Below are 25,336 nucleotides of genomic sequence, written 5' to 3' on the forward strand. Positions count from 1 at the left end.
GCCCCTCACAGCCGGGCTTTGGCTCTTTCCCTCAACCTGACGTGCCAAGATGGCGGCGGCGCCACTGCTCCGGAGAGGGGGAGGGGGGGGAATGCGAGGAGGGTGGGACGTACCATCCCCACCCCGGGGGAGAGAGGAGGAACGCAGCAAGGGAAAAAGGAAGTCCTGCCGGGAAAACCAAGGAACGCCCCCTCGCTCCACCCGAGCGTGGATCTTCCCACTCCCCAGGGCCTCGGGCGCGTTCCACCCGCGGGACACGCCCCTCTCCCCCAGGGCCAATGGGAGGAGCAGGCCGGGAGCCCAGGGTTTTATGAATGGGTCCTGTACCCACCTACCTGCGTCGCCGCCTCCCGCCAAGGGGTCGAGTTAAGAGACGGCTGGCAAGTTAAGACACCTATCCTACAGCAGAGACTCGTAATCGTCTTATTCTCTGGCTCACTTCAGGAAATCTTTGAGTAACTGCCTACGCTTTGTTACATAATTCCTCTTGGACGAAGGATCTCCAGATATTCGACACAAATTACGGGTCAATACTGTTCTGTGTGGGAATTCGTAAATTCGGTACTCAGCACATGGTTGCTCTTTAAACAGTTACAAAAATAAATGGAGACTTTATTACCAAGTAATATAATAAAAGATAATTAACATAGGGAAGCAGGATGAGGTGATTAAATGAATAACAAGTGTATGTTACTTTCTCTCTGGAGAAAGACTGGGTTTTAAGCATTACAGTGCCTGGCATAAGTGCTCAAAAATATAGATCCAGTTTTTTTGGGGGGGGAGATTGGTCCTGAGCTAACATCTGTTGCCAATCTTCCTCTTTTTTTTTTTTAATCCCCAAAGTCCCCTGGTACCTAGTTGTATATCCTAGTTGTAGGTTCTTCTAGTCCTTCTACGTGGGATGCAGCCTCAGCATGGCTTGATGAGTGGATCCAAACCAGGGAACCCCAGGCTGCCTAAGCAAAGCGCGCAAACTTAACCACTAAGCCACCCTAAATTTGTCTTAAGCAGAATTAGGAATCAGCAGAACAAGGAACTAGCCCAGCTAATGTGTGGGTCGAGAGTGCCTAGAAATTCATAGGTCAAATGAGGGCTTCTGGTGAAAGAATAGAAAAGGAAAAAGAGTAAAGACAGGAGATTGGTCCCATGAGTTTTTGGTTTTTTTTTAATACCTGACTAAAAAATAGTAGCAAACGACTCCTGAAAATCTAGACATGTAATAAGATTACTACATGATAAAGAGGAAGCCATGAAATAAACAGCTTCCATTTTATTTTAAGAGCCAGGGAGCATACTGGCAATTTGGTCCTGACTCCTAAAATCCTTTGACTTCACCACTGCACTGTCCAAGTCCAAGACTCTAAGCATCGTAAAAGGATCGATACCATAGATCCTATCAATAAACCTAGGTCTCTCCTAAACTAGCTGGATGTGCAAAGGGAGAAAAAAATGGTGACCTGCCTTACTGTGTTACTGGGGAACAAGATACAATGTGGTTCCATTACATAGTACCTACCAAACAAGATATTCTCACAAAACTTTTTTTAAAAAGCAGGTAAAAATTATACATTTGTACATATACACACTACACTTTTACAGTTCAAAAGATAGTCCCAATAGTTCAACAGTTCATTTGGGACGTTTTTGTATTGTTTTTCCTTCTGGATTCTCTGTCATTCCCTTGGCTCTGCCCTAACCTGACATCATTCTGTCACATTATCTACTAAATCAAGTAAATGTTCATTCACCCCAGTAAGCACAATCTACCTGGGCGGCTCTGGAGAGAGAGATTTCTGAAATGTCCAGACTACACTGAGACTATAGAACAGGTCTGTTCACACAGGTGGGAGGGAAGTGGCAGAGTAAGTACTACAACCACAGGAAGCAACCTTCCAGAACAGGATGAGCGCTCACACCCAGTGGTCCAGTGCCCACCTATTAAAAACGCAGTCAAAACCCACTCTCCACCCAGTAACAGTTACTGAGAGTCCCACAGAGCAAGTCACACTGGTTCTCAAAGGAGCCGTTTCCAGAATCGATGGAGGAGAGTCACTTTGAACAGTGGTGGTTTGACATCTGTAGAAGAAGCCATTTTGAACTCTTATAAAGAGAATTTTTAAGGGGTCAGCAGCCTCCCTGGAAAGTTCAGGAAAGCCAGCAAGAGAAGGGACGGTCTTTCATCTTTTCATAAAGTTCTTCTCCAGAGCTACTGACGTTCTCTGTAGAGAGTAAATATTCCGCTTCACCCGATCCTCCAGGGAGGAGGTCGATGCGCTCTCTAGCTTCATGCGGCTAGGAAGAGAGGACAGGCGAGGGTAAGGTCGGTCAACTATCTGGCAGAATTAGAAGAAACAGGTTGCTAGCCATAAAACAACTGTAGAAACGCAGCTCTTTTAAGCCCACATAGATAACTTTCGAGTGATTCCATCTGGAACTAAACTTTTTAAATCAATGTCCATAAAGGAAAATGTATCTCTTTTGGAAAATAAGTCAAAACTTCATTGGAAAAAAGCTTCCTGAGCCATGTACTCTTATTTAAAAGGAAGGCCAAGGAGATTCAATGAAAATACCAATTCACTCCCCCCCTCCAATCAAACTGTGTGGCCAGAAGCTGGGAGTAGTAACAAAGGAGATCTGGAGGCTGAGCTCCGTGTTCTCTCTGCACCGACACAGAAACACTGGGAACACAATGAAAGAACCAGCTGCCTGACTGCCTCCTTGGGACCATTGCCATGAAAGCCGTTAGGCAGGAAGAAGATGCACTCACTGGATAAACTTCCCGTCCCGGGAGTCCAGCTTCTCCAGCCTCTGCTCCCGTTCATCGTCCTTAGCATGCCTCTTGAGGATGTTCAGCCTCTCTTCCTCCCGCCACTTGGCGTTTTCCATCATCTCTTGCCGTTTTCGCTCTAGTTCCTCTGATGAGAGCTTTCTGTTGAACACAAAAACCATCCTATCAGGGCTACTTCTCTCCCGGCAAAAAAATAGAAACACCCCAGGGAGAACAGAAATCAGGTGGGTCTCCAGGTTCTCCAGCTCATTGCTCTCTTCCCACAGAAATGCCGAAACCAGTGCCGACCTCAGCACGAGTTTCCTTCCTTCCTAACATCTTGGTCAGGGGATTTCATCCAAATTTCAACGACTTTTAGTAAAGGATTCCACACTCTCACTCAATAATCTCTGGAGTGATTATTCTGAAGCATTAAAGATGAAATAAATTGAGAATTAATCAGGAGCCTAAATCTATAGCAATTATATTTCAATTGTTTGCTCAACAACTTACAGAAGAACAGAGGACTATTATCCATGTGACTGCTCACATCTACCACCTACCCACTGGAGAGGCTTAGAAATTCATGGATGCAGCCATCAGTATACCACCTTAGGACTTGACATTTAGTATCCGTAGTAGAATGACAACACCCTCTTTCAAAAAACTTCACTAAATAAAATATATAAAGTCACAAAGAGAATGGAAGAGCAGATAACACTGGATAAGGGAGTGAACAAATTATCAGAAGATGGCAGTGGATGAAGGAGTGGAACTACTTTAACAGATTAGAGGAACCTGAGTCCTAAGTGCCTGATACTAATCAGAAGCAAAACCCAGGAAAGCCTCAGAGAGGGCAGGTACCAAGTACTTCGGAGGATGGCAGCGAGGATAGGGCTGAAAACAAAAGGACTATTTAAAGTCTGCGGAAGAAGCAATTAAGACACCCTGGGGTACTCATGTCTCACTCGGGGAAGCCAGTGACTGCTCTTCCAAACATCTGCGGAGACCCTCCAGAGGCGAGACTCCCCTGGTAATTTTTGGAGACCTAAACCAGTCAGGAGATCAGAAGATGCAGAGGCATCAGGCACAGCAGAGGAAGCTGGCAGGGCCACCAGGGCAAACCAGAGTGAAATGGATGTCCACATACTCAACACTGAGACTCAAGCCCCTGTGGGATCAGTGCTGTCTCCCAGAATGCCAGCAGGCAGACTTACAGATGCTACTCAGGCAACCGGAGTATTTTTCTCTGGAGAAACTTAATGGTTCCCGACAAGAGAACTAAAGATACTGACATCTGAGTGTCCCCAGCTAAAAACCAGTTCAAACCCAATCTCCCACCTGTAGACAAGCCATGCTCATACATAATACAGTGATTTCAGCTGTTTAGTGCCTTGCTCTTAAATATGGATTGATGGTGAAATATCACCAAACATTTCAGGAAAGCCTCTAAGGGGAAAGATAGAGAACAAGACAAATGGACAAAGGACCTCAGAGAAAAGAGGACAAAGCACAAAACAAAACTTTAAAAAATTTTGCAATTAAAAATCTCACTCAGAGATAACAGGTGAAAGATACTGCCTCACTGAAATGAGAATAGGAGGCTTTTAAAAAGGAACAATCAGATAACATGAAAGAGTCTTAGAAATTAGGGAGAACAAGGAAGTTAGCAAAGACTAGTGGGTAGGTCCAGTTAAGTTTGGAGCACTCTGCTTTGGTGGCTGGGGTTCACAGATTTATCCCAGGCGCTGACCTAGACCACTTGTCAGCCATGCTGTGGCGGTTACCCACACACAAAATAGAGGAAGACTGGCACAGATGTTAGCTCAGGGCTAATCTTCCTCAAGCAAAAAAAGAGGAAGACTGGCAATAGATCTTAGCTCAGGGTGAATCTTCCTCAGCAAAAAGAGGAAGACTGGCAACAGATGTTAGCTCAGAGTGAATCTTCTTCAGGAAAAACAAAAGAAGAAGAAGTTAGCAAAGAAATAGTACAAGAAAATTTCCCAGAACTGAAAAACATAGGTGAGATTTAAAGAGGCAAATATTCACCCTAGAAAAAATGTAAAAGTCATACAAGAAAGGAAATGTAACCTCAGTATTCTGCTTGGCAATGAAAATATCAGTGAACAATATTTACACATCATAACAACATGACTCTACATACTGATTAAACCAAAAATTGTGATATACTCATAACAGAAAAATGGAGGGAGAAGAAACATGGGAATGGGAGTAGATGAGAACTCATTTACTCTGACCTCATTTATGATAATAGTAAAAAAAATCTAATATCTAAAATTGATGAATTAAGAGACAGCAACATATGCATATTTTTTAGAAACAGGGAGCTGCCAGAAGAAACAGCTCAAAAGTTGAAAGTGGTTGCCACTGGGCAACATGACTAGAAGTGAGATCAGGCAGTGCAAGGAATGGGTGGTTTTCATTCTAAGACTTTTGATAACTTTTGACCTTTATGTGTCTATATTATTTGATCAAAACAACTTAAGAAATTGTGCCTCCATAATGATGGTAACTAATGCAAGAATAATAACCCCACTTTGTATTTCCTATTGCCACTTTTATTCTGGGCAATTTACAAGCCCTATAAGAAGGAATTTCAGCCACTTCCAGGGTGTGACTTTAGAGTAGTGTTTTTTTGTTTGTTTTGAGTATATATAATTTTTAATTATAAAAGTGTTACATTGAGTGTAAGAAGGGAAAGCACTGAAAAATAATACAAATTAAACGGGAATCCCACAGGTCCACCCAGAAAAATTTAAGAGAAAAAATATAGTCACAAGAATCGCTTTAAATTAAGAACCTTATTGCAAAAGAGAAGCTTCATCTTTTCACCTGACAAAAAAGTTGTTTTAGGTCACTAATTAAAAGAAAACATACACACAAAAGAAAACAAAAATTTTTAGGGCGAGCACCAGTGGCCTAGTGGTTAAGTTCAGCGTGCTCTGCTTTGGTGGCCCGAGTTCGATTCCGGAGCACCAACCTACACGGCTCTGTTAGTGGCCATACTGTGCTGATGGCCCACATACTAAAAAAGAGAGGAAGACTGGCACAGATGTTAGCTTAGGGTGAATCTTGGCAAAAGAAAAAAAAAATTTAATTTTCACAGAATTCTCAGGCTCTTGAGGAAATATCGTGACACTCAATCTGAGAAACACTGATTAAACAGTGCTAATAAAGGTTTCACAGCCATAATTTTTCTCTTTTTGTCTTAATTCAGCATCATCTTAGTTAATTCAAAAAACCTCAATTACCTGGAACACCAAAGCAAAACATAGAGCTATCACAAAATCCATGCATTAAAGCTTCCAGGTGTTTACTCTCGGGAGGGGGAGCTCTTGAGGGCTCTAACATTTTACATCACAAAGTTCAACAAAAATTCTAAGGGCAATAAGAAAGGCTGACAAAGTAAGACAGATTCAAGAGATGTCAGACGGCAAGAGAGACAGAAAAACCACCCAGGATCTGAAAAAGCTTAGTCCTTTGCTGACCAAGAGCCTTAAAATATATCACAAATACACTCACAAGCACCCATCCCCAAGAGCAGGATGAACTACAGCACCGCTGAGGAACTGACCTAGCATCACCAATAAAAGATTAAATTATGCAAAACCTACTCTGTCTGGGAAGCCAGGGAAATCTGCAACATATTTTGGAAAGTTGCCAGTTGAAACTAAACCTTTTAATAAAGTTTCTGTTCCGGGGCTGGCCCCGTGGCCGAGTGGTTAAGTTCGCGTGCTCCGCTGTAGGCGGCCCAGTGTTTCGTTGGTTCGAATCCTGGGCGTGGACATGGCACTGCTCGTCAGACCACGCTGAGGCAGCGTCCCGCATGCCACAACTAGAAGGACCCACAACGAAGAATATACAACTATGTACTGGGGGGCTTTGGGGAGAAAAAGGAAAAAATAAAATCTTTAAAAAAAAAAATAAAGTTTCTGTTCCTTGGAAACTTAGAGCATCAGGCAATCAGGAGTTCAAAGGGACCTGAGAGTCCGCCTCTCTCCTAACAACATAGTGAATAAAAGAGGGGTAGACTCTCAGTGGTTCTCAGTGTTGGCTGCGCCTTGGAATTACAGGGGAGCTTTAAAAATACCGATGTCTGGGCCCACCCCCAGAGACTATGACGTAATAGGGCTGGGTAAGGGGATTTATTTTTAAGCTTCCCAGGTGATTCTAACGTACAGCCAATTTGTTTGGACAGTAAAAGGAAGTTCACAAAAGTTGCCCATCGCAGCTAAACTTCTACTAAGAGCAACCGAGACCCCTAGAAACAGCCTTTCATGGGCACAGCCAACTCCCCTCAGGTCCCAAGACTGTAGGCCCGTGTTCCATCTCACCCACACCACACCCAACTCAAACAGAGAGTCTGTCTTAGGGTGTCTGCCTTCAAAGAAAGCACTCTGCTTCCCTTTCAGCTTGATGCCTCAAGAAAGGAACATTCTCTTGAGAAACACTTCTCTGTGGAAATCTCTGTGAGAATTAGCGTGTTTACAGACATCAAGAGAAAGTCATTTCATCAATTGTTTATCAAGTCAAACTATTTACTTTGTCCTTTCAATGTGCCTCGCATGGTGGGGGGGTGGGAGCAGACTGTTGAAAGTTGACAAGAAGAAGAAAAGTTGGATGGACAGAAAGGTGATACAGATTGTCCACTTGCCCTGGACGGAGCCACTCCTAGACTCAGGCCTGCAGAGTCTGAAGTGAATCTCCTGGGCTCTTGCCTCACCTGGTGTATCCAGGAGCATGCCGCCTTTGGTAGACCTCCTTTTTAGGTGAAGGGCTCTTAGTCCGGCCTCTCTCTCTCCTGTTTACCTTAGAATTGTGCCTATAACAGACACAGGGCAGAGAAGAGAAAAGCCTTTTTAATACAGGGGCTTTTATCATGTCCCTCAAACAATGGAAGAAGAGCTAACAATCTTAGAATTATAATCCAAATCGAAGAGAACAGAGGGCAAAAGCGGAAGAAAAACAAAGGCATAAAGATACATCAGATTTGATAGTAAACTCATTCCAGAGATTCCACATATATAAATATGTAGTTCCAGGGGCCTGAGCTTTACATTGAGGTGGAAAAAAAAATGATGTAAAGGAAGTAACAAAGACATTTGGAAAAATTAATAAACAGACATCACGAAAAGCAAATATCCACTGTGACCAGGCCCCTCCATTCACGAGGCATTTCCCAGTGAATTCCCACACTCACGGTTTGCTTGGCCTTGGGGACCGTGATCTTCTGCCAGGGGAGCGAGACCGCCTGTCCCGGGACCCTGCTTCTCTGGTGCTCTTCTTGCTGGCATGTCTGGGAGGTGAGTGGGAGGAGCTTCTGGATCTGGAATGATTTTTCAACCCGTGGACTCCCTTTTGCTCAGCCATCAGAGGACCCTGTAGTCCCTGGCCATGGTCAGAGTTCCTGATCTATATCAAGGAAAGGAAGAGAAACTATTCATAGAAAAATCTAGCAGCTCAGGAGAAAATGCAGTGAAACAGGAAATGAACGAGCACTGAGGTTCTGTAAGGAGCCACCCGAGTATACCAATCCCATCACACAGTTACCACAGTGAACCGAACAAACTTAGAAGAGTGATCTTCAGAATCCCCTACAAGAATGGACCCACCCAACCCTGCACACTGGCTTGGCTCTTTGCTGCAGCCCACAGAGGAGCAAGATGCAGAGCGTGAAGGATAGGACCTATGGTTAAACATACTGAGGGAAAAAAAGGAACCAGAGGGATGTACATTTGTCAAAAGCAATCAGCTTGTACACTTAAAATGTATGCATTTCTTGTAAATTTGCAGAGGGATGGGCAGAATGCATAAATGTCCCACTGGCTTAGCCTCTCTGCTCAGAGGGCCTTCAGCCATGGTCAGATTCAAGGATAAAGAATGGGCCTGTTCCCCAGCAGCCCCAGTCTTTGCTGTCCAAACTCCCTTCTTCCTACATGATGTTTGATTGGCTGCTAAAAATGCTCTGTTTCCAAAAAGGCTGTCAAGGGCGGCACGTTCCATGGTCCCAGTCACTCCCTTTGAGAAGCCCACATGCTTACCTGTAAGCCATATCCAGGGACTTTGGGCAAAACAGAGGAAGAATTTACTATCTTCTTTTGAGATCTAAGAGATAAAAACACACACTTACTTAAAAAGAAAATGCATAAAGGTTCAGTTTAAATCTTTTGTGCTGAAACATGCTTCCTGCTTCAAACCTGACCTTGCCCACCTCCTAGGTTTCACTTAGGAGCGTGTCTCTCTATCTGCACTGTCTTTGCTGGAAGATGCATCAGCACAGTCATGTTTTTTCCTATGAAAAACCGTGGGCCCAGCTTTTCAGCCCCAATGCCTGAACACATTCTCCTCTCACCTCCTGCTGCTGTTCCAGGGACTAACAGTGAGTCAGCAGCAACAATGCTGGCTGCTCCCACAGAGAAGACACACAGAAGGGGCCCAGATGGGCCCATTAATGCAATTTAAAAGAGGAAAAAAGCCTACATAAAAGCCACTTCGGTCTTGGAGGAATCACAAGCTGAAATGAAAGTCACATCCAGGATGTCTGACCCAAGACCTACAAGGCTATAGTCAGCTCTGTTAAGGGGTCATGCGACGATCTCTAAGGAACTCTAGTGCTGGATGGCAAGCTCTGGGGACACAGGGCCCAGGTCCGAGTGTTCACCACTGAGACCCCGGGACCTGGCAGTTCGCAGCACAGAGCTGGTGTTCAGTTACTATCTGTGGAATGAATGAGTGAATGCACCAGTGATAGGGAAGCCTGCCCACACGCGCTCACCTTCCCCGGCTACGCTCATCCTCACTGCTGCAACGGTCGCTACTTGAGCTTCTGTGCTTATGTTTCTTGTGCTTCTTTTTCTTCTCCTTCTTTTTCTTCTTCTCTTTTTTTTCCAGACTCATTTGTAACTAGAAAATGCCCAGAACATAACCACATAACCATGCAAGACTATTTAGACCCATCAATCCCTCTGAGGGGACTGCATCACAAACTACCAGACCCCATGCCTCTGGGTCTATGTGGGTCCAGGACCCTATCAGAGGTTCCCTGTCAACAAGAGGGGGAGGGTCTTAACCCTGGTTGTGCACAAACGCCCCCTAGAATACTGAACAGAATCTCTGGTTGGGGGGCTAGGAATTTGTTTTCGCTTTTTTAGGTTTTTTTTTGCTTGAGGGAGATTGTCACTGAGCTAACATCTGTACCAATCTTCCTCTACTTTATGTATAGGATGCCACCACAGCACAGCTTGATGAGTGGTGTGTAGGTCCACGCCCAGGCTTCGAACAAGTAAGCCCCAGGCTGCTGAAGTGGAGCACACGAACTTAACCACTACACCACTGGGTGGCCCAGAATTTGTGTTTTTAAACAGTCCCCAGAACCACTGCCTAGGAATTTCCATTCTGACACAAGAACTCCAACTCCAGAGAAAGCAATCAGGACCTGCAAGATCAATCTTTAAATCTTCCTTCCCAACTGATCTGAAAAAGCATCACATAATATGTCACGTGAATGATAAATGGGCCCAGGAGGCTAGATTCTACCTGATCTCCCGAACACACTGTATGATCATGCTTTCCACAGGCATACCCCATTCCCCTCTTTTCCTGGAAAAATGACATCACACAGATCTTTTCCAACATAAAAGAGGAAATCAAGCTTAATTAAGCTTGATAATTTAAGATTGTGTAAGATCACCAGAAGTCTCTTAAAGACAATAATTTTAGGGGCCGGCGCCATGGCCGAGAGGTTAAGTTCGTGCGCTCTGCTTCAGTGGCCAAGGGTTTTGCCGGTTCGGATCCTGGGCGTGGACATGGCACCACTCATCAGGCCATGCTGAGGCAGCGTCCCACATGCCACAACTAGAAGGACCCACAACTAAAAATATACAACTATGTACCAAGGGGCTTTGGGGAGAAAAAGGAAAAATAAAAAATCTCTAAAAGAGAACAATTTTAAAGGCCATTCTGTTTTCCTTCTTGGAAGGGAGGAGTAAATGGAGAGAAGTTCTTGTGTTAAGCAGCTAAAAGCTACTCTTGGTGCTTATTTGATACACTACTTACCAATTCTTTGATCTTCTTCATTTTCACAGGATTATTCAATACCTCTCTTTTTTTCTCCTCCTCCTTCTTCCTAAAGAAAGAGAGGAAATTATAAAAATCATGACCATTTCTTTTGGGAAGGGGATTAAGTCATTCATTCTCTTCTCTACAATTCTACATAGCAACGTTTTTTGCAATTGCACGCAGACAGGCCCTATGTCACAATCTACATGATGGTGTGGAAGCGGAAATCTTCTCCAAATCTGCATAAGGGATTGACTATTGTGGGAAAGTCCACACTGGTTCCCTGGGGTTCAAAAAAGTGAGTTTGGTCAGTTTCTTCTTAGCCTTCATGCTCACAGCTTCCCCGACTATGAGCATCAATTGGTTGCTATGTATCAACTGACTGCAACATTTCAATACCACCTCCACTGTTTAGCATGATAATGGCCTGGGAAATGAGAATGGATTCCTCTTTCAAGAAGTCTTACCCTTATACACATATTGTTCACAGGAGGGGAAATTGGTCAACCTTCCTGGAGAACAATTTGACAACAGCCTGCACATACTCTGACCTCACAAATTCTTAAGGATTTGTTACTGTAAGGAAATAATCAAGGAAGGTCACTATAAAGTTGTTCATGTTATAACAGTGAAAATTTGGAAACAAGTTAGGGACCCAACAAGAGAATATTAATAAAATAAATTATGGTATATCCATACAATATAGAATAAAAAACGATGTTATAGAAGCATAGTTATCAATATAGAGAGATGTTCAATATATCAGATTAGGTGAAAAGAAGAGGTTTATAAAATAATACGCACAATACTTGTACACCAATGTTCATAGCAGCATTATTCACAATAGCCAAAAGGTGGAAATAACCTAATGTCCACTGACAGATTAACAGATAAACAAAATGAATATAATAGATTTTTTTTTTTTTTTTTGCTGAGGAAGATTCACCCTGAGCTGACATCTGTGCCAATCCTCCTCTATTTTGTATATGGGTCACCACCACAGCATGGCCTCTAATAAGTGGTGTAGGTCCATGCCTGGGAACTGAACCCAGGCCACCAAAGCAGAGAACACTAAACTTAACCACGAGGCAACAGGGCCAGCCGCAGTGGAATATTATTTAGCCTTAAAAAGGAAGGAAATTGTGATACATGATATAACATGGATGAACCCTGAAAGACATTATACTAAGTGACATTAACTAGTCATAAAAAGATAAATACTGTATCATTTCACTTATATGAGGTTCCTAGAGTAGTCAAACTCATAGAAATGGAAAGTAGAATGGTGGCTCCTAGGAGCTAGGGGGAAGGAGAAATGGAGAGTTATTGTTTAACGGGTACAGAGTTTCAGTTGTGCAAGATGAAAAACTTCTGGAGATTGGCTGCACAACAATGTGGAAACACTTAACACGACTGAAGTGTACGCTTAAAATGGTTAAGATGGTAAATGTGACGTTATATGTATTCCACCACAATTTTTTTAAAAAGAAGGAAATTCTGACACATGCTACAATAGAGATGAACCTTGAAGACACTATGTTGAGTGAAATAAGCCAGACACAAAAGGGCAATTACCATCGATTCCATTTCCATGAGGTAACTGAGTAATTACATTCACAGAGACAGAAAGCAGGATGACGGCTGCCAGGGGCTGGGGCAGGAGGAAGATGGGGAGATACTGTTCAATGAGGACAGGGTTTCAGTTCAGGGTGACGGAAAAGCCGGAGATAGACGGCGTTGATGGTTGTACAACCACATGAATGTACTTAATGCCACTGAACCATACACTTAAAAATGTTACAATGGTCAATTTGATGTTATACATACCCATACCTTACCACAATTAAGAAGCTAACAAAATAGGAAAAAACATTTGTACGTACATATACAATATCTTTATAGATACATAGGCAAAATCTTTAATATATAAATAACTTTAAAAGCATTTCAAAAGAAGAAATATAAATAACAAAGATTTTTCAATGTTCAACCTTACATACTTAACATAAAGTGATGCAAATTAAGCCAAAAAAAAAAAAATACATACAGCATGATCTCATTTAGCACCCAAAGTGCAGCTCTACTTTGGTCTGTTACATATTAGGATTTCAGTAAGATTCTAAAGTTTCTTTTTAAAGTGTTCTGCTGCAAAAAAAGGGGTGTGTGGAGAAGGCCACCCACCTAACCAACTCTACACATATCCCAAATTTCCAAGAAGCTGCCAGCCTTTCTCACCTTGCTTCTATCTCCTACTTTTGTTTAAGGGCCAAAGGTAAATGAAGAAGCCTGGGCTGGTCCATTTGCCTCTCTCTTCCCCTATGGCCTATAGAGGCACCCTTAACAGAGCTCCTTCCCAACATCAGGAAGCCCAAGCGGAGACAAGTCCTCTTACACAGCAGACAAAGGCCAGGAGGAAGCCGACTGTGAAGAGAGGGTATATAACACCTCTGCTAAGCATCTCTGTAGCAAAACCCCCTTCCCAGCCCCTCATCAGTACCTGATGATGAAGAGTGGGTCTTCCCGGATTTTGCTGGCCATGTCAAGAAGAGAATTAGCACCCGACGGGGCAAAGATAGAGCCTGGGAGGAGTCCTGTCTCAGAAGAACAGCCTGCCTCCTTCTCCTCCATCTTCTCAAAAACGTATTTGTCAATGGGGCGTCCCAGCAAATACTCGTCACGGTTTACCATCCCACCAGGACCCTGGTACATCCAGTCCAATTTTTCTTCTTTTTTCCTAGTTCAAGAAAAAAAAAATACAATCAAAGACGATGCAGACTTCTGCAAACCTACACACAAAACCTGAACACAAGGGATCAATAACCACAGCTGGTCAGAGAACTCATTCTACAGGCACCCAGCATGGACTAAACATGGCACTCCATGTGGCGCACAGGAAGAAATGGTGCTTGCCAGCATGGAGCTCACCATTTAGTGAAGAGACCATTTCTACACACCTACAGCAGTTTATAAGGAAAAACAGTGCTCCTCAACCTAGGGCATGGATCTTTGCTCAGGGCTTCTCAAGTCTCCTTTACAAAGTCTTTATATTACGCTTCCATTTCAAGGATAATCTGAAACAATAAACATACTCTGGATCATCTCATCACCAAGAACAATTTCTGTGTCCACATATGCAGTCGTGTTAACCGTGTTTTGGCACAAGCAGGAATACTACATTTGAGGGGATGATGAGAAAAGACCAGAGATAATCTAATAAGTAAATTACACTTTCAAGCCAAAAGAGGGTGGACAAATTATGTCACAGTATCCTGCCAAACAAATATTGCCCTGTGGTTCTGAGAGGAAAAAATGGTGAGAAAAATGGAACCATCACACAACAGACAGTAAAGCTGGATTCATAACAGCAAATGTTGAAGCAGCCAATACCACATTCACACCACAAGCAGCAAAGTGGCTTCATCAAAATGGTATTATCTATAACATTCAATTCAATGTTTCTGAATATGACTTTTTTTTGTTTCATTTGTATATTTATTTTTGTTTTAAGATTTTATAACAACTATGAGGATAAAGAATGTCTTCCTAGTTATGTCTTTGGACATTTTAATAAGAATAATTTAAACCAATAACGGAGGGTCATAACTCTTTAGATTTTTTCTTTTTTTTTTTTTTTTGAGGAAGAATGGCCCTGAGCTAATATCTGCCACCAATCCTCCTCTTTTTGCTGAGGAAGACTGGCCCTGAGCTGAGATCCATGCCCATCTTCCTCTACTTTATATGTGAGATGCCTGCCACAGCATGGCTTCATGAGCAGTGCCATGTCCACACCCAGGATCCGAACCGGCGAACCCCGGGCCACCAAAGCAGAACATGCAAACTTAACCGCTGCACCACTGGGCCAGCCTAGAATTTTTCTTCCTATTAAAAGGATCAGTTTCAGAAACATTACTGTCTATCATTAAGAACTGATTGTGGGCCACTGGGGTCAGAATCCATCCGGCTTGCCCGGCCTCTCTCACGCCACAGGAGTCAAGATGGAGGAGTATGAGCTAGAGCCGTGCCCTGGTGAACTATGGAAGACCATGATGGGCCTTTACCATGGGAACCATAGGTGGCGGGGTCTTTCAAGCAACTGAAGGTTTTTGTCATTCTCCAGTAGGAATGAACCAGAGACTACAAGGGAGTTTGACAGCTATTAAAACCAGGTCTCCACAGTTGGGAGGTAGCTTTGCAGTTTGGGGAGGTCTGTGTTCCATGACTGACTGCAGTATGGTTAGAGAGAAAGAAGATCTGTGGAACTCCATCACCAGTCTGCCTCAACAGGAACCACAATGGCAGCAAGAAATGGACGAGTGGCTATGGTTGTTGGGTCAGCTGTGACGGGTGGCATTCTCCTAGATTCAACTGGAGGAGCTGGTACCTTGTTGACAAGAATTGCCTTTGCGTACTTTCCCAGTGGTCCTTAGTTTACTGAGACCCCTCCCGGTTGCCTTCAACCCAGTTACCACCCTCACCTTTTAGAGACTATGGACAATACCAACAGGATTTCTTTCTCAAGAGTTTTTTTAACAGAATGAGCTGCAGTTCAAGAAGGATTTTTGGAAGACCAAGGTACAGTCTGTTTTTCAATCATAGGACAACTATGGCCAAATAGGCTATATATAAACGAAGAGATTTTTAGCACATTTTTCTATTCAAAGTCACATGGGGGAAGGACAGGGAGGTGTGAAAAGATAATACATTTATTTATTCAGATTGGATTATATTTGTGATCAAAATATACATCTAATAGCATTAAAAGAAAATATAATAAGCGCTTACAAGATGAAGGACCAAAAGGCAAATAACAGAGACACATAACCATCATTTCCTTGGGAACTTCTCTGCCTGGTTTTGTGTGTTCTGTTATTCAAACAAAAACTCCTGGAGGGGGAAAAAAGAATTGATTGGGAAAGGCAGACTACACCAGATCTTAAGGAGGTCTGGGCAGGAAGATCAGTGAGACTAGAATATTCTGAGCTCATTTTCCTGAAGGGGAGGATAACATAACGGTAAAGAGCACTAGCTCTGGAGTCAGGCAACATGCACTAAAGCCAAGCAACTTCTCTAAGCCTTGGTGTCCTCATCTGTAAAATGGGGATAAAACAGCACCTACCTCCCAGGATTCTTGGGGATTAAATAAGTCAACGGATTTTTAAGGCATTCGGAAGAGTGTATGGCACAAAGTAGTACTAAATAAACGCTAGCTGGTGTTTTTATTATCTATGTATGTGTTTGTCTCTCCAGCAGGTTTTCTTAAACTCCCAGATAGCTGGGACCACAGTTTACTCACCTGTGAATCCTAGACAGTAACCTAATGATCACGTGTTCAATGTTTGACATTTCATGGGCAATGGATCTTGAGCTAGGCAGTAGTTTTTGAAAGAAAAGCAGGTTGTAGTGATTGGGTAGGGAGGATTTTAAAAGGACACGTCAAAGATGACTGGTGAGATCATGCCTATGCATGCCTGACACTAAGAGGGATAGGGACGTTGGGAATAAATATTCATCTATTCATTTGTAAACATTTACTCAGCATATTTTCTATGTGCCAGACAGTCGAGTAAGGCCAGAAGAATGAAAAAGATTCAGGCAGCTGAGTTGCTCACAGGCTACTGGCTGAGGCACATAGGTCAACAAATTACCAAAGGGTGCCAATCAAGAGTTAAGCATGTGTTGAGGTGACTCTGGGACACTCAAGTAGAACTGCCTGGTAGACAGCTGAACACACAGAGATATAGGAGTTTGTGTGGGATCAATCTGGGAGTCATCAGCATGAAGCAGACAACTGGCGCTGGAGGAATGAAGGAGCTCTTAGAGAAAGAAGGGAGGAAAGCAGTGAGGCTCGGGGAGCACGAGCAGTTAGGAGATGGAGAGAAAAGAAGCTAAGTAAGTGAAGGAAAGAGAAGAGATGATATGAAGAGGTAGGAAGACCAGGAACCTGTAGGCAAAGAACCAAACATTCCTGGGGAAGGGCAACTGGCTCAAATACAGAAGAAAGGATACGAAAAACAAAGACAGATACTTCTATAAACTAGTATTTTCACAGCTCCATCTAGTCTTAAAAGGGTTCAACTAATGTCAGTCCCACTCAGGCCTTCTAGTAAGAGAACATGGTGTACAGCTGGGATCCAGAGCCACAGGACTTGGCCTGGCTCTACCACTAACCAGCTGGGTAACTGCGCAAGTCCCTTCTGTGCACTGCCATATCCTCCTGTCTAAAATGGAGCTAGGAACCACCATCTCTCACTGTTACTGTGAGTTTTAAAATGAGAAAACATTTGGGGTAAAAGCCATATAAAACCAAAACGATCTACAGATTTTTGTTGTTGCCATCATTAAGGATATGGATCAGGTTCTCAACTGAGGTTGCCCATTAGGATCACCCAAGGGGCTCTTAAAACAGACAGATGCCCTTGCCCCACATGCCCCCTGCTGCTCTTAGGGCATCTGCTTGGGTGGTAATGACACCCCTCTTTATTAATCTTCCAAGAACACCCTAGAGTGCCAGGGCTGAGAAACACTGGAATAGACCACAGTCTAGAAAAAACACAATTTCCTAACATTATCAATAAGTACTAAAGCAACACTCTATTGCAAAGAGAGATTTGGAGATCCAGGATAATATGTGTATTAAGGTTTTTATTTGTTCTAAGAGATGCACTACAAACATAGAAAAGATTATCTGAACCAGAGGAATGAATCATTAGATAGCAAAAGGCTTTTATTGGTATTTCATGGGTCAAATTAAAAACATGACACCGTGCAGAGAACCAGACAAGCAGTCAGACGGACAAGCAGATCTAACGCATCTGCAAGCAGAGACCAAGAAAAAGACCTACATGCTGACCTTTGTGTTTTGTAAGGTTGGATGATCTGTGGGGGGACAAAAAAGTCCAAAGAATATAAAATCACCTTCCTCCCATTCACAACAGACAAGCAGGCATGAGGGTCAGTAACAGGGTAAACGTTTAATGCCCAGCTCTGAATCTGTTCACACTCTGACCTCATTAATTAGACTCTGCAAAGCCCACATTTCTGACACATCTGGCATATCATGCGTAATGCTTTGCTAAATAAAAATTTAAAAATAACTTTTCACCTTTGGTAGTGGGAAAGTAAACTCTTATAACTAATGGGTATTCAGTCTAAAATTGATATCTCTTTTAAAATCAAGGGTTCACGAAATCTAAAACTTCACATATAACAATGTGTGTTCACCTTATAAGCTGCCCAGGAATTAATTCAAATGTGTGAAATTTATTTAATTTATAATGTAAACTATATAATATACATAAAGTATATAAAGTAAAATAATTCAATGTGTGTCTATGGTAAAAAAAAAAAGTATAAAATTTCATTCTCTTATCTCATTTTATGTATGAATGCCCTAAATATATTGTGTTCTATTTAAAAATTCTAAAACTCCATTTATTTATTTATTTTTTAAGACCGGCACCTAAGGGGGCCAGCCTCGTGGCCGAGTAGTTAAGTTTGCACGCTCTGCTTCAGCGGCCCAGGGTTTTGCTGGTTCGGATCCTGGGCGAGGACATGGCACGACTCATCAGGTCACGGTGAGGCGGTGTCCCACATGCCACAACCAGAAGGACCCACAACTAAAAACATACAACTACGTACTGGGGGGATTTGGGGAGAAAAAGCAGTCTAAGGTTGGCACCTGAGCTAACAACTGTTGCCAATCTTTTTTTTTCCTCCTCCTCCTCCTCCTTCTTCTTCTTCCCCCCAAAGCCCCCAGGACATAGCTGTATATTCCGGTTGTGCTGTGTGAGACACCATCTCAGCATGGTCCGCACCCAGGATCCGAAAGAGGGAAACACTGGGCGGCTGAAGCGGAGTATGCGAACCACTCAGCCACCGGGCCGCCCCCTCAGTTTATTTTTAAATATTCCAAGTTTCATCCTTAAGTCAGAATGGCCTTCTCTCTAACCCATTATCCTGCAAGAATGTGATCTGTATCTGCTTAAGTTCCAAAACGCCATTTCCATGAATTGAAGCTGAGTCTCACACACACACAACCCTGTCACAAATCCTCCTGTCATCAAATGATTAAGGAAAAGCCCTGTACATCCAATGGGAGAAGTGTGCCACATGCCACCAAGAATGCGCGAACTTAACCACTTGGCCATGGAGCCGGCCCCTCCTATCTTATATTATACAAGAGGAAACTGACGCAAGGTAAAATAAGGGTGACCGTCCACAGTCACACAGCTTTTACTGACAGACACACCATCCATCTCCTTCCACGGGACCTCACTGCCCTCCTAAAATGAGCCTGCAACACATAAGCAAACAAAAGCAGGACTGAGGGCTGGGCACACAGTGAGAGGCAGGGTAGAGGCCACCATCCTCGGTCACGGTTATCTGTCAATCATCTACCACAAGCTTGGCCTACACTAAGCCCTTTGCACGTTATCCCATTTGATCCTCAACCAACATTAGGAACTGGGTACTCTCACTCTCCTGGTTGTACTGAGGTAACCAACGCTCCCAAACTTGCTCCCAGCTACACAGCTAGCCTGATGTGTGCAAAGCCAGCCTTAGAACCCAGGTCAGTCTGACTCCAAACCCATGCTCTTAACCACCTTTTACGCAACAACTGGACGACACACCTGCACCTGAGCCAGACCTGCAGTTCCCAACACACTAGGACACCCCCAGCCCAAATCGCCCCACTGCACCCTCAGCTCCTCACTTACTTGACAGCCCCGACATCCTCTGCATAGCGCTGCATCTCTTCCCGGGCCCTCTCCTCCCGCAGCTCCCGCTGAAGCTCCTCAATCTTCTTCCGCTCAGCCTCATGCTTCTGCTCAGCCTTCCACACTTTTTCCACATTGCGGAGGGTCTGCGGGTGCCAGCTCTTCTTCAGATTCTGTGGTAAATGAAAGGAGGGAGAAACAATTCAGGGAGTGGGTGGGCGGTGAGTGTAACTGGCCTTGCCTCACCTACCCCTCTATACCCTATTCCCGCCAAGGCAGGCATGTAAGGGCAAGATGTCTTTAACAATGGCAAGGTTGGCACCCAATAATCTCTCACACACCAGGGGAGTTGTTGTTCAAGTACATAAAGCTTCAGGATAGAACAGGCCCTTCCTGGATTCCCTTTAAATACTTTTAACCTGAAATGCATATAAGTCTGTCTTCCACTGGCCACACCTGAAGTAACAGTTGGCGAGGACAATACAGGAGGAATGCAGCAGGAAGCTGGGAAGGTGTAGACTCCGAAAGGCAACAGAGCAGTGCCTTTGTCACTAGACATTCATTCTTATTAACACAACCTTCTTTTCTTTGAGTCCACTTAACCTGCCTTAAACTCAAATGGTGTACAACTCTACCTAGTACCTCTTTCAATCTTCCTTCCCAGGAATGTCCCCTTGGTTCTGATCTCTCCTTCACCCTCAAGGTATGCTTCTCCCTTTCTTCCTCCCCATGAACCACTACTTTAGTTCAGCTTCCCAATTAGGGAAGGTTTCCTGGAGAAAGTGACATTTAAGGACAATTATAAATTAGCCAAGTGATGTGGGAACAGGCGAGCAGAGGGGAAGATTTCCAAACAGAGGGAACAGCACACAACTGCCGGCCCAGTGGTGAGAAAGAACACAGCACAAATAATTCAGTGTGGCTGGAGATGGAGTGAAAGCTGATGGGGAAGGGGCTCAAGATGAAGCCAGCTAAGAAACAGATTAAGGGACTTAGAAACCACGTTAAGGAGTTGGACTTTATGCTGTTGACAGCAGGAAATACTAAACAGTCATATGCAGGTGAAGCGCAAGACTAGCTAGCAGGTGAAGAATAGACTGGAGGCGACCAAGATTGGAGACCAGGAGACCAGTTAAGAAGTCTAAGTGAGAAAATGTACACAAGGTACCTGGCATTTGTGATATCAACCCTGATATCAGTTCCCCCACATTAAACCCAACATATGTGGAGTTAAAACCAAAACACTCATTCCCTGCTTACTCCCTGGCTTCCTGGCTCCAGAATCCACTATCCGCCATAGAGACACACATCACCAAGGACAAGCACCTGGATTCATTATCTCCTCCCCACAAAGAGATACAGGCTGGTAAAAAAGCTGCTGACCAGCAAGGTCATGGGCTCCCTCCTCTCTGCAAGTAGTCTCAAAGCCAAACACAGGCTGGTGGGAAAGTTCCAACCAGCAAGGCCATATGCTCCCCCTCCCCTACCTAAAACCCCAAATAAAAACTCTTCCTTTTAGCTTTTCGGGGAGTTTGGGATTTCAGCGTTAGCTCCCCTTTCTCCTTGCTCAGCGCTGTGCAATAATAAAATTCCCACTTTCTTCCACTACACCCGGTGTCAGAGATTGACTTGCTGCGCAATGGGTGAGCAAACTCACTTCAGGTTCGATGTCATGTGGAAGGTGTTCAGTCAATGAGGTCTCCCTTTTCTACCTTTTCTCCCACTTCTTGTCCTTTCTTTCCCCTCATTGGGTCGTTCAGTCCTTCCTTCCTTCCCTCTTCCCACCCCAAACTTGTCCTACTAGTCCTCCTCTCCCTCCTTTAACATGGCTGATTTTGCCCCCCAGGGAACATTTGGCAATGTCTGGACATATTTTTGGTTGTCACAACCAGAGGAAAAGGGTGGTACTGGAATCTAGTGGCTAGAAGCCAGGGATGCTGCGAAACATCCTACAATGCACAGGACCTCCCCCCCGACCCTGACACACACACCAAAGAATTGTCCAGTCCAAAATGTCAATAGCACTAAGGTTGAGAAACCCTGAATTAAAGCTTTCCTGTCCATAAATGAAGCTACTCGAAGAGTACGCTAAATTAGACAAACCCTGAGGGAGTCTTGGAACTCCTTCTCATTGATAACACCTACAAACTGTAATAGAGCTACTGGACAGATGGCTAAACTGATCTACTTACTAATTCAATTAGCTACACTTTCAAAAGGTTAGCATTTTTCTGACTTTGCACCACGCTCTTGTGAGTACATTTGCCCTATTTGGGGCCTTAGCCCCCTACAAATGAACTACACAGTTTAAGAGAAATTGCCATATAACTTATATTAAGTGTTATGAATTCAGAAGAAAGCTCTGTCACTACAGATCAGAATGCAGCATTGAAGGAGAAGCAGAAGTCAGAAAGGCAGTCATGAAGAAGACCCCTTCAGGCTTAAAATGGACTCCAGGACATGGCTCAGGAAAGAGAATGGGGCACCAACCACGCCTACCACTGCCCCAGGACATGACTCTGAACTCCTGAGGAAGGGTGATGTATCCCCAGACAAGACGTACAAAATAAAGCGTGCGTGACCCGTCCTCCATATCTCCCTCCTTTCCCAGACATGGTTCCAACCGCCCCACTCCCGGGCCTTCCCAGAATTTCCAGCCCGGAGAGCCCCCGCCAACAAACACACAAACACCACCTGCCACCCTTGGCGACACATCTCGCACACCTTCTCAAGTCTCCGCCCGGTCCCTCCGTGGCCTTAGTGACCCGTCCCCTCTCCAGAACTACGGCTCCCTCCGGCCGAAAGCCAGCCTGCGTTGCCATGGTGACCGACTCCCACCCCTCCAAATTCCGTCCCCAGCCCCAGTCCGTCTCCGGCCTCAGTCCTTCCCCGCCCAGGTCCTCACCCCCTTACCAGATCTCCGCCCCCCATGATGGTGGAGACGTCTCCTCACTACACAGTTCTGGAAGACTTAGGAGGGATCCAGAGGAAGCGTAGAGAAATAGTGCAGGGGCGACCTCCCGAGATCTGGTCTCGGGGGCCACCGGCTGCCAATTTCACCGTCGGATCTAGAGCCCACTTCCGGGAGGGCGTACTATTACCGCGTCGGCGTCGCGGGACGATGACGTTTAGTACTCGCTGTCGCGCAGCCTGGCGGTCGCGTCACGTGCGGTTTCGCAGTTTGAGGCAGTTTGATATCGCGGCATCTGTGGTCTCATTTTGGACGCCTTGGGTTGGCACCTCGTCAGATTTTCCGAAAGGTGTGTTAAAACGCTGCAGCTCTGCCGGGTTCCAGTCGGCCTTGGGGCTCGCGCGCTGGTCTGTTGCCATGGCAACACAGCACGGCATGCCCCACCCCCAACCCCACCCCCCACCCCCCCGAGGACCCAGCGTGGACCAGCCTAGGCCTCATTGCCCCCGCACACACCCCGCACCCTGGTTTTCCAAACCTCTTTCCAAGCTAGCACCCGCCTCAAACGTCGACGGAGGGCCAACTTCCTTACTCCAGGCCTGTTTGACGGAGATAAGTAGAAACCATGGAACCGAAATTCCGTCGGCTTCCCTCCACCAAACCTAGAATCCGCCAGCTTCCCCAGATCCTTTCCCCTCATCTGCGATGGAAGAGTCATTCCTTCTACCTAAAGCCTGGCGGTTCATCTGCTCTGGATCCCCACCCCTCACCTCTGGTATTACTCGATTCCTCTCTCTCTCTCGTCTATCTCCCTCAATATTAGCTCTTTGTCATCAACATTTTAGACACGCTCAGTTGATTTTTTAAAAAAGCAAAAGAAATCCCATGTCTTTCCCTAGCTGCTGCACTCTCTTCTCCGTCTTGACCAAACTTGAAAGGAGTTGTCTCCACTCAGAAGACAAAATGCCTCCAACTTCATCTTCCACTTAACCTCAAACCTCCACTCAACTACTCTCCCTGTGATCCTAAGTAATCTCCCTGTATTTACATCAACTGACACATTTCATCCTCATGTTGACCACCCCTAACCTTTAATATTGAGGACCACTCTCTTCTTATTGAAACACTTTTTCCTGACCTCTCTCCACCACTCTCCAGGGTTTGCTTTTCTTCTCTTGACCCATCTCAGGGAGCATATTTTTTCTTCTTCATCCTGTCTCTTAGGGTCTATCTTAGGTCTTCTCACACTCTGTGCTCTCCCTGTGTGATCTCATCTACTCACCCAGCTTCAGTTACCATACCATCTATATGCTGATGCATCTGAAATTTGTTGTCTCCAGTCATATCCCTCTTTCAGGCTCCAGGGTTTTAAGCCTGGCTGTTAGGCCTTTCCAGGTGGACATTGGGAAGGCACACAAACTGCAATTGTCTCAATATCCCCACCCCCCATCCAGCTCTTTTCTCCCCTATCACCCCCACTTCTCCATCTAGGCATCATTCTAGACCTCTCCCTCACCATCTTATCAATCAACAAGACGCTGACTGCTAACCATCTCTCAAATCTATCCACCTCTCCGTCACCATTCACCACCAGCCTGGTCAGGCCACCATAATCTCTCACCTGGCAGGAGTCTCATTTCTCTTCCTTCAGTTTTATCCCTTACAGATCTATGCAGTCCTTTATAGCTAAGAGTGATCTCTCTAAAATGCAGATCTGATTGTATTAATCCCCTGCTTCAAAACCTTTAATAGCTCCCCATTATTCATAATATAAAGCCCACATTTTTAACATGTCAGGCCGTTCATGACCCAACCCTTCTTACCTCTCCAGCCTCATATAAGATTTCCTTCCCCTCATTCACTGCACTAGAGCTAAGCTTCTATTTCCTTGGCCAAATACTCTTAACAAAAACATTTTTTAAATAGGTAGTACATTGTAAATATGTTTTAAAAGAAACAGAAGGCAATGCAGTAAAAAAGTCTCCCTCCATCCTTACATCCTCCTCACTCAGAGTTCATTTATCCCACGTTTCAAGTACCTTTATAATTTTATGTTAAATATTTATGTTTAAGTCTTTGGTCCATTTGGAATTTATTTTTGTGTATTGTCTTTCTAGTTGGCTATGCATTCACCTCAACACCTTTACAGAATTTCATATTTCCCCCACTAGTATGAAATACTTCTTTATCATATACTATATACTTCTTTATCATATACTATATTCTCATTTCTGGCTTCTCTATTCCATTCCATTAATCCATCTATTCATGTGCTAGTACCAAACTGTCCTAATTGTTATAGCTTTGTTTTAGTGACTGGTAGGCCTACTTCTCTCTCACTACTCTTTTTTTCCTGGAATTTCCTGGCTCTTTTTACAGTTTTCTTTTTCTTTCTTTCTTTCTTTTTTTTTTTTTTTGAGGAAGATTAGCCCTGAGCTAACTGCTGCCAATCCTCCTCTTTTTGCTGAGGAAGACTGGCCCTGAGCTAACATCCGTGCCCATCTTCCCCCACTTTATATGTGGGACGCCTACCATAGCATAGCGTGCCAAGCAGTGCCATGTCCACACCTGGGATCTGAACTGGCGAACCCCAGGCTGCCGAAGCAGAACGTGTGCATTTAACCACTGTGCCACCGGGCTAGCCCCTACAGTTTTATTTTTCCAAATGAACTTTAAAGTCAGCTTGTCCTGGGCCAGCCCTGGTGGCCTAGTGGTTAAGTTTGGCACCCTCTGCTTTAGCAGCCCTGGGTTTGGTTCCCAGGCACAGATCTACATCATTCATCTGTTAGTGGCTGTGCTGTTGTGGCAGCTCACATTCAAAAAGAGGAAGATTGGCAGTAGATGTTAGCTCAGGGCAAATCT

At 44.4% G+C, this 25,336-nt stretch overlaps 1 protein-coding gene and 1 pseudogene across 2 annotated transcripts; one reads left to right on the plus strand and one right to left on the minus strand.

Moving 5' to 3' along the window:
• Positions 1 to 582: 582 nt before the first annotated feature.
• Positions 583 to 22,871, minus strand: CWC25 (CWC25 spliceosome associated protein homolog). 2 transcript variants are annotated; one of them, XM_014833859.3, is made up of 10 exons: positions 22,477 to 22,871; positions 19,564 to 19,736; positions 13,344 to 13,580; positions 10,844 to 10,913; positions 9,564 to 9,691; positions 8,830 to 8,893; positions 7,989 to 8,200; positions 7,512 to 7,610; positions 2,768 to 2,929; positions 583 to 2,292 (listed from the first exon to the last, which is right to left on the minus strand). In XM_014833859.3, the coding sequence occupies exons 1-10, from the start codon at positions 22,492 to 22,494 to the stop codon at positions 2,178 to 2,180; spliced, it is 1,278 nt and encodes a 425-aa protein (XP_014689345.1). In that variant the 5' UTR covers positions 22,495 to 22,871; the 3' UTR covers positions 583 to 2,177. The 2 variants fall into 2 exon arrangements, with proteins under 2 accessions (XP_014689345.1, XP_044600211.1); XM_044744276.2 differs by having other exon boundaries at positions 583 to 2,333.
• Positions 14,711 to 15,539, plus strand: LOC106826493 (mitochondrial import inner membrane translocase subunit Tim17-A pseudogene; annotated as a pseudogene).
• Positions 22,872 to 25,336: the final 2,465 nt, after the last annotated feature.

This window comes from Equus asinus, chromosome 13 (genome assembly GCF_041296235.1).
Source record: "Equus asinus isolate D_3611 breed Donkey chromosome 13, EquAss-T2T_v2, whole genome shotgun sequence".
Classification (NCBI taxonomy): Eukaryota; Metazoa; Chordata; class Mammalia; order Perissodactyla; family Equidae; genus Equus; species Equus asinus.

Bases quoted from the DNA above. Each gene is read 5' to 3' on its own strand.
- CWC25 (XM_014833859.3), bottom strand. The intron at 7,611-7,988 runs GTGAGTGTGGGA...TGTCTGTTATAG, and splicing joins TCCCCAAGGCCAAGCAAACC to GCACAATTCTAAGGTAAACA. The intron at 2,293-2,767 runs GTGAGTGCATCT...CTCTCTTCCTAG, and splicing joins CGGGACGGGAAGTTTATCCA to CCGCATGAAGCTAGAGAGCG.